Source organism: Trifolium pratense, linkage group LG7, assembly GCF_020283565.1.
Source record: "Trifolium pratense cultivar HEN17-A07 linkage group LG7, ARS_RC_1.1, whole genome shotgun sequence".
Taxonomy (NCBI): Eukaryota; Viridiplantae; Streptophyta; class Magnoliopsida; order Fabales; family Fabaceae; genus Trifolium; species Trifolium pratense.
Genome location: NC_060065.1, coordinates 10,186,475 through 10,195,242, shown reverse-complemented (window position 1 = coordinate 10,195,242; position 8,768 = coordinate 10,186,475). Strand labels below are relative to the sequence as shown.

The 8,768-nt window shown below is 31.7% G+C and overlaps 1 protein-coding gene across 1 annotated transcript; it reads left to right on the top strand.

Moving 5' to 3' along the window:
• The first annotated feature begins 1,175 nt into the window (after nt 1-1,175).
• Nucleotides 1,176-3,542, top strand: LOC123896864 (MORN repeat-containing protein 1-like). The gene is made up of 3 exons (XM_045947276.1): nt 1,176-2,352; nt 2,829-3,057; nt 3,172-3,542. Exons 1-3 carry the CDS (start codon nt 1,457-1,459, stop codon nt 3,334-3,336), a joined length of 1,290 nt encoding a protein of 429 aa, XP_045803232.1. The 5' UTR covers nt 1,176-1,456; the 3' UTR covers nt 3,337-3,542.
• The last annotated feature ends 5,226 nt before the right edge of the window (nt 3,543-8,768 follow it).

Genomic DNA, 8,768 nt, shown 5'->3' with positions numbered 1-8,768 from the left:
ATATTTTGAAAATACCCGTCAAAACAAATCAAACAAGATCTTATATGTTAATATTTATATCTATATATTATTAAAAAAATATGGTAAAAAAAAAAGATAAATAAATAATATCATATAGTCAAAGTAGTTCTTATAAAATGCAACGGAAGAAATAAAAAAAAAAAATAGTTTTATAAGAATAAGTTGATCATCAAAAAATTAAACTACATATTTTAAAACACTGCTCTATTCTACGTTTAAATGCTCTGCTATACGCTCACCGGGTGATTTGAAATCATATCACTTATTTTGACCTTAAAAATTATGATGACTAAAATTCGTGAGAGTCTATGATAATATTTGTCATTTATTAATCATTGGATCTCAATCACTTAGTTTTTTGTCAAGTAATTTAGTGATTAGAAATTTCATATTTAAAGCAAATAAGTAATGTGTCTATCAACTGAATTAAAACCACATATGCATGACAATCACTTAGTATAAATTGTTGGTGAAAGAAAAAAGGGTCATGTTAACTTGTGTCCTAAGGGCACATGTTAAGCTAGCTAAAAATAGAAATATATAGCATTTAATGATACAAAGAATTTAATGCTTAGAGAAAGCCTTAAGGGCACAAGTTAACATTCTCCAAAAAAAAATATATATTTTTTTTACGTTAAAACGTATCCTCGTTATTTATAAAAGTGATTTACTTCGTGAATAAATAGAACACTGCACGTGAACAATGTTAATTTACATTTCTAACTCCATCATCCCATACAAAATGGCATTACTATTTACTTCTACTACTATACTGACCGCAACCCATTCAAAATTTCAAATAATCCCCAGATGTTTATTTCCACCATTATTGTCATCATTGATAATTAACGATCATTAATTACTCATTAATCTATGTGCTAAAATTAACCTCAGCCGCACCAGTCACATGATAAAAACTCTAACAGCACGTGCCGGCAGCTACAGTAATACAGTAATAAGCAAAAAACCCACGACCCAAAATCAACCCAGATCCAACGACAGTATCTTCCCATCAACACTGGGACCATATATCCATCCAACGGCCACAAACCCTATATCCTAATCCAACCGTCAGATCTCCATCGAACGGCCTCCATTAAATCTAGCTCCCTCATTACTCGGTCTTTAAATACACCAAAACCGGCACCCACTCCTCCCTCCTTTTGTTTCCACCATCGACCAACTCAACTCTCTCTCTCTCTCTCTCTCTCTCTCTCTCTCTCTCTCTCCTTTTTCTTTTTTCTCTCTCTTCTTTTTTTTCCTAAAAAAGAAATTAATAGAAAAGAAAAGAAAAAAACCGTTCAGGTTTGGAATAGTTGAGTTCAAAATTTGAGTTCAGTTGATTTGAATGATTCTGTTCTCCGGCGTGAAATGTTACCGGCGGGAAACGTAACAACAATTTTCCGGTACCGGAGAAGAAGAAGATCTAGTTAAAATGGAAACAACAACATCTCAGAAGAGTCAATCAAAGCTAACAAGAACACAATCCTCTCTTCTCAATCTCACTTCTTCACCAACAATTCGATCATCGTTTCAAAGCCTTACTTCAATCAACGATTACTACGACGAAGAAGACGACAAAAACAACAAAAAGAAAATCAAGAAACCCCAAAACCGAACCGGGTCAACCCGAATAACCGCTCCGGTTATCGCTGTTATTTCATTCGGTTTCCTCGGCGCGTGTTCATTTTTCTTCTACTTCTCCTTCCTCGGGAGTGACGAGGTACCTACCTCAGAGAATCTCTTACTCGCGTTGATTTTCATCGCCGTTGCGCTTTACTTCGCTTCAAAGAACAAAGGCTTAATCAACCACGGAATTTCAGTTTTCAAGCAGTGGTGGGAAATTAACGTGAAACGGGTCGGGTTCGGGTTATCGAAATCGTCAGAATCAAAACCGGTTCAATGGTTCATCGGTGATTCAACAAAAACAGTTACAACAACAACAACGAAGAAAAAGAGTGTTAGAGAAGGTGTTGAATTTTACAGTAATGGTGATTTTTACGAAGGTGAATTTCATAAAGGAAGAAGTAATGGGAGTGGTGTTTACAATTACTTTGTGAATGGAAGATATGAAGGTGATTGGATTGATGGAAGATATGATGGTTATGGAATTGAGAGTTGGGCTAGAGGGAGTCGTTATAAGGGTCAATATAGAAAAGGAATGAGACATGGTTATGGTGTTTATAGATTCTATACTGGTGATTCTTTTTCTGGTCAATGGTGTAATGGTCAAAGTCATGGTATGGGTCTTCAAACTTGTTCTGATGCTAGCACTTATGTTGGTCAGTTTAAGCTTGGTGTTAAACATGGTCTTGGTTGTTACCATTTTAGGTCAGTTACTTACTCTCTTTTTTTTTTTGTTATTCTATATATTTTGGTTTGATATTGAATTCAATTGTTTCATTCTTAGATGTTATGTTATGTTATGTTTGTGTTTGATTTTGTGTCTTGTTCTATTAATTGTACTGTTGTATAGGCTTTTGATTATAATTGGCATTTTTTGTTTTACTAGATGATATGTAATGTATGTTTGGATTCACGGTGAGTTAGTCAGAATCACGGTGACCGATTACAAATATACATATAGTGATTATAGTCTAATTGCTGATTCTGGATGTAGTTAATTGGCATTTCTTTCTTGTAATCAACATATTTTGTTTTATGGGGCGTTAGCACTATATAGTGTATGTTTGGATTCGCAGTGAGTTTGACAGAATCACCAGGAAACAGGCATATAGTCTAATAGCTGATTTTGGATGTAGTTTTGAAACCTGTTTTTCTAAGTGTTATGGTTTATTTGGATGCAGAAATGGAGATAGATATGCAGGGGAGTATTTTGGAGACAAAATTCATGGATTTGGGGTCTACCATTTTGCTAATGGACATTGTTATGAAGGAGCATGGCATGAGGGTCGTAGACAAGGTATTGGCTCATATACTTTTCGAAATGGTGATCGAAGATGTGGCGAATGGGATGCTGGTAACCTCAAGCATCCTTTGCCACCACTAACTGATGTTGTCCTTCGAGCGATTCAGGTGCTTGTTTGTTATTAACATTTGTTTGTTGGTTGGTTTAGCTTATTGATTTTAGCCCTTTGCAAATGTTGGTGTTTTTATTTATGATTACTTACATGTGAGTTTTGGTTGCAGGCTGCTAGGAAAACGGCTGAGAATGCGATTAACCTTAAACGGGTCGAAGACCAAGTTAACAATGCAGTGATCGCTGCAAACAAGGCTGCCACAGCTGCTCGAGTTGCTGCTGTGAAGGCTGTTCAGAACAGAATGGATGGAAAATTTTGTGAAACTTTTGTCTAAGATAATTCAATGTTATCTTTTGTTTGCAATTGTAAATTTTTACTACTAATTTGAGTTACTTGGAAGATGTCACCCTGATGAGCAAAAAAGCTGATTGGAGGTTGAAAAACGAGTATGCTTTTAATGTTTGTTTTTTTTTTTTTTATCTTACCACACTGTAACTTGTATATAAACCATGTATATCAATGAAAGTTCAATTTTCTGCATTTCTTTCTTGATACTTTTATTTATTTTACATGTCCTATACAATGTCATGTGTAAAAAAGTTGGGAGTGTTCTTTAGACTTTAATGATATCATGTGTTTGTATGATAAGAAAAACAAACATTCTCACAAGTCACAAGCAAACAACCTTGAAAGGAAAGATACATTGAAGAAAGATTCCTGTATAACGTTATCAATGTTAATCAAAACAGGAAAAGATATTATGTGAAAAAACATATGCATATGCATGTAAAGATTGACCCCTTAAATGCAAAGGGAATATAATGACTGTGCAGTGTGCAATATGCATTGTGACCCATACTATACTTTGATTATGTTGATCAAAGACATGATCATGAGACAAACCCCATTACTTAGATGGAATAAAATTGAAAGAGAAGGAAACAAATGTATGATGTTATATATGATTATGTTTGTAAAATTGTATTAAGAATTTCCATGTGATGCTCTACTCATGTAGGAGTAGGACAATGACAGGATTTCTCTTTCCATTGTTATTATTATCATTATTAATTTGTATAAACAGAAGGCACATGATGTAGGGTGGGTAAGATCTTTATCCTTTTTCACAAAATATAAAAGGAAAAAGAGTATGACTTTTCTAGCATGCTAGATCTACAATCTCAAACTTCAACCATTCTATAAAGCCAATAATTTACTTATTTTCATTTCTTTTGGCTAATTTTCATATTTAAGGACATGTCAGATTATTTATTTCAATTTCCATGTCCGTAGTAGTTTCACTTTCACTTCGTATCTTATCACTGGGGAGTGGGGATTCAAATCTCTCCTATAATTCTTTGTTCAATGATTCCACATGCAACTCACAAAAGTCCAACAAGGAAAGGGTGGGTTAGTATATAGCTTGAGATTATTTTTTGGTCCAAGCTTATCTTTCTGATCCGGTCGAAAACAATCGTTTTCGATATTTATTTTTTGGTTATTATATTATAGATATAAATTTTTTACCGCTATTTAACATCGATTAGTATCTGTTTGATAACTCGTCGTGAGTATACAAAGTGAATTGTCTTCTCCAACCGAATTTTCCTTATATACAGTAAAAAAATTCAAGATCACTTGTTTAAGAAGTCAAACTTCTTTTCAATTGAACCAATTTATTATTCAACATTAAATATTAATAGTGCAATATAATTTATTGATATATAAATCTCTCAATAAGGATCACATATGCATACATTTTTCTCTATTTGATAACCTATCGTGCTTCTATAGTTCTATTAGGCCAGTGTCATTTGGTGTTTGTGTACTTGTGTTTTTTTTTCAACAAAGCAATAATCATTCAGTGTATAATTCTATTTTTGGATGTAGTAAACAAGTCTTGAAATTAATATTTTCAATGGTTTTTGTAGCAATTTTAAAAACTACCCACTATCTATTTTAAAATCAATTTTTTGTGTGTTAATCCTTCAGTTCTCGGCGAAAGAGGATAATGGTAATTTGGAGTTCGAACTCAGATTATTTTAAAAACGTTTGCATGATCTCAGATTCTCATGAACGATTTATATTTTGATGAAGCTCATTAGCCGCCACTTAATTTAGTTTAAACCAATTGTTTATTAGAAGTGAAGTTGTGAGCGGGAAGCATGTCTGGTTTGCATTCATTATGCATATTGCTCCAACATTTCCTGGTGTCATTGTCTCCTAATTAATGTTTCCACTTATTTTATGTATTTTGTTTTTGGAGTATTGCAATTATTTACTAGTAATTCGTTAACTAATGCATACTAGCACATAATCATGCAAACATTTTTTTGACAATAATTTAAATAATCATACAAACTATGCTTGGATATTAGCAATCCCACCAAAATTTGAATGGATAAGTTAATCATCTCCATATGTTTTATATTTGAATTTGAATATCAAATAATTTTGTTTGTATTAATTAGTTTCCAAAACCACCTATCATTATTTATTCATTTATTTTGGCATTCACCACCTGCTTCAGGTGTCAGTTATTCTGGCATCAAATTGTTTCAGCTCCCTTTCGATCGCAGTTGCGGAGATCGAACTATCATTATTTTTAATATAGACATCTAATACTTTCTATTTTTTTTCTTCCTTTTTTCACCATCAATAGATCGTCTAATCTGGTTTGGGGGTCAATTCTGACATCAAGTGGTTTCAATTTCCTCCAAATCGCAATTACGAAGCATTGAACCGTGGTACTTCAGCGTCAATAGCCATCAAACCAAGAAATGATTGGTTTAAACTTAATATCTTTGTTTTCTATCACATCACATTAATCAGAAACATAATACTTATCACATCTACATCACATTAATCCAAAACATAATACTTGTGATATCTATCCGTTCTGATTTGTCACGTTAAGTGTCATTTATGCACACTATTTTTCCTCCACATCAGTGGAATTCAAATCAATACTTTAAACATAATTAAATTATAGTTTATACTAGTAACAATTTCTCATCTAGTCTTTATTATAATCTCCTTATAGATTAATGTGATGCATATATTATATGGAGCATACTACTAGTACTACTCTCAGATATTTATTCCAGCCATTCATTATTCAGTTATAAAATCAGATCAGTACATTCAAAAGACATTAATTGATGAATGAGTACAACAGTTTGTACTTGTGCAGAGTTGTTTTGTCTATACTTATTGACTTCTTATATATAGGTCAAAGAGTACTTTGTGTCCAATTCAACTCTTCTTTTAAGCACTTTAGATTGAAGCTCTATGCAAAATATTTTCTTTGTCTTGGCCGTATGTAGTAAATTTTCACACTCTTACTTTTTTGTGTCATGGTTTAAGTAGAATTCAACGAGTTCAATTGGTTAATAAGTTTTACTTAGACAAATTATAGTTTTTACAATCTAAACAAATTCTTAGTAGATTATTCTTTAGTGATTTCCAAAATGTAATAAAAGATTATAAAAATGTTACCATAAGAAAAATAGATAAAAAGGTTGCTTTGAAAGGATCCGGATTTCCTGATGTTGGATTTTAACGCAGTTTCACGCAGTAACAGATCGCAGTCATTCATTACAGATCAGACGGTTATGATTTAAAACACAGTTTTATATATTAAAACAATATCAGCCACATGTTTTAGATCAGACGGTTCTGATCTAAAACTGTGTGAAAACTGCACCTTTTTGAACAGCGTTAAGTCCTGTTCCGCTTTGAAAGTCACTAGTGAAAGGTAAGAAAGTGGTATTTAAAAATGAAATACTATAGTATATGTTCTGTTCACACACCAAGGCAGATCCATTATGAAACTACACAACATATAGGTCTTTCTTTTGCATGAGTACATTGCACCGTTAAAATAACTTTCTCCGTCGATGTTAAAATATAATATGTTGTAGTTCGAGAAATGTTGTTTGGTGGGCACATGACATGATTCCTTTTACACCTTTTTTAAGGTAATACTTTCTTGTATAGGAGGGTAAGATTCAAATTATTGAAAATTTATTAGGATTTTTACATAAACAAACTCGGTTCAAGTATTAATTTTAAAATTGATCATCCAACAAAGCCGTTTTATGTGTGGTGCTGCAAATGATTGGTGGTGCTTGGGGTGCCAACATAGTTGGAATATCAAGTTTCTACAACTGATATCTTTGCACTACACTAGCCTTTATATATAAAAAAAACATTAGATTTGATTCTGTGACGAAGAGTTTGAGTAGTAATACATGAGATAAAAGCCATGTGAATTTGCTTATTTATTTGCTTGTGAATTTGCAACCATGTGCATAAGTAGTCCTTTATATGGTCCCTATCAAAAGCCAAAATAACTAAAATAAAACAGCTTGCTAGCCCTATGTTTTTAGTTCGCATTATTGAAATCTTATACTCCGAATGGAAAGGGCATTTTGTTCTGATAATCCTGCCAAAACAGAAAAAGTTGGCAAATTATGGCACAACATATTCAATCCTACTCAAATTCCATATAGGCTGACGTAGTTATAGCTTAATAAAAGTAAAGAAAGATTAATAAAAAATACACAACTTTGTCCTAATTACCCCAAATATAGTCATCAATTAATAGCTTAGCATAAATACAAAGAAAATATTATAATTTATATAAGATGTTTCGTAATTTACATCAACTCATTTTTAGTGGTTTAAATCGGCAAATTATTTCTTGCACATGCGTAAATACAACTTAAATAGTAGTTATAGACACATTTGATAGGTTGAGATGCATGTTTGCCGCTCAGACACCCTAGACGAAATTGAATCGTGTCGGTTTGCAGTCAGCTATTTAAAAGCGTCCGATCATGATAAGATGGTTTATATTTGAAAACAATTTTTTTTATTTAATATAAAATCTAATCTATATAAGAAAGTTGATTGTTCTGTAAAACTCACAAATAATCTTGCTTCAAATGTTGTCATGCGTCTAAAGTAAGAGTATTTGATGTCCAAAATTTGTGAAACCAAACTAATATTGCTGCAAACCGGGCCATATTGTGAGCCAACCAAGCCATTTTGTAAACTTGTGAGAGAAAAAATTGCTTTTTGGCAAGCCATGGTTACATGGAAACTAATTTGGTTGCTTTTGAAACCAAGTCAACCAAGTCATTTTTTATGCCAAATATTAAATGTAATTGTCACATGTCATTATCATCTTTTCAATTTTGTCATACACTTACCCAATATGTCATACTCATATTCAACTCTTTATTTTCCCACCAAAGAACAATTTGAAATTTGAATAACAAATTTCATGAATTATATGTATATAAGTCATAACTTACATAAATTTTAACTATCATATAAGGTTTAAACTATCGTTGTCATTGATAAATATTTCAAAAAAATTATCATATGTAAGACAAATTTTAACTATTTTTTTTTCAAAAAAACTATTTTATACGAAATAAGTTATAACTGACATAAATTTTAACTACCATATATGAGATAACTTTAATATCAAAATTTACATTAATCTATACTTAAATAATTATAATGTACTAAATAAATCAAACACTGTTGTACCAAAAAAAAATAAAAAACTGAATAAAATATGCTATCAGATACCGGACAAATTATAACTGATAAAAAATTCAAAATAATTATCATATATATTAATTAAATCATACGCGGGACAAAATATGATACGGATTCAAATACGAAAAAATATATACATTGGTAAAAAATATGCTATCGCATACGGGATAAATTATAACTTATAAAAATCTC

What these genes read in the sequence shown, in the direction of transcription:
- LOC123896864 (XM_045947276.1), top strand. Translation starts at nt 1,457, where the DNA reads ATGGAAACAACAACATCTCAGAAGAGTCAATCAAAGCTAACAAGAACA. An exon ending in CTTGGTTGTTACCATTTTAG is followed by an intron (nt 2,353 to 2,828) that starts GTCAGTTACTTA and finishes ATTTGGATGCAG; the next exon opens with AAATGGAGATAGATATGCAG. An exon ending in TTGTCCTTCGAGCGATTCAG is followed by an intron (nt 3,058 to 3,171) that starts GTGCTTGTTTGT and finishes TTTTGGTTGCAG; the next exon opens with GCTGCTAGGAAAACGGCTGA.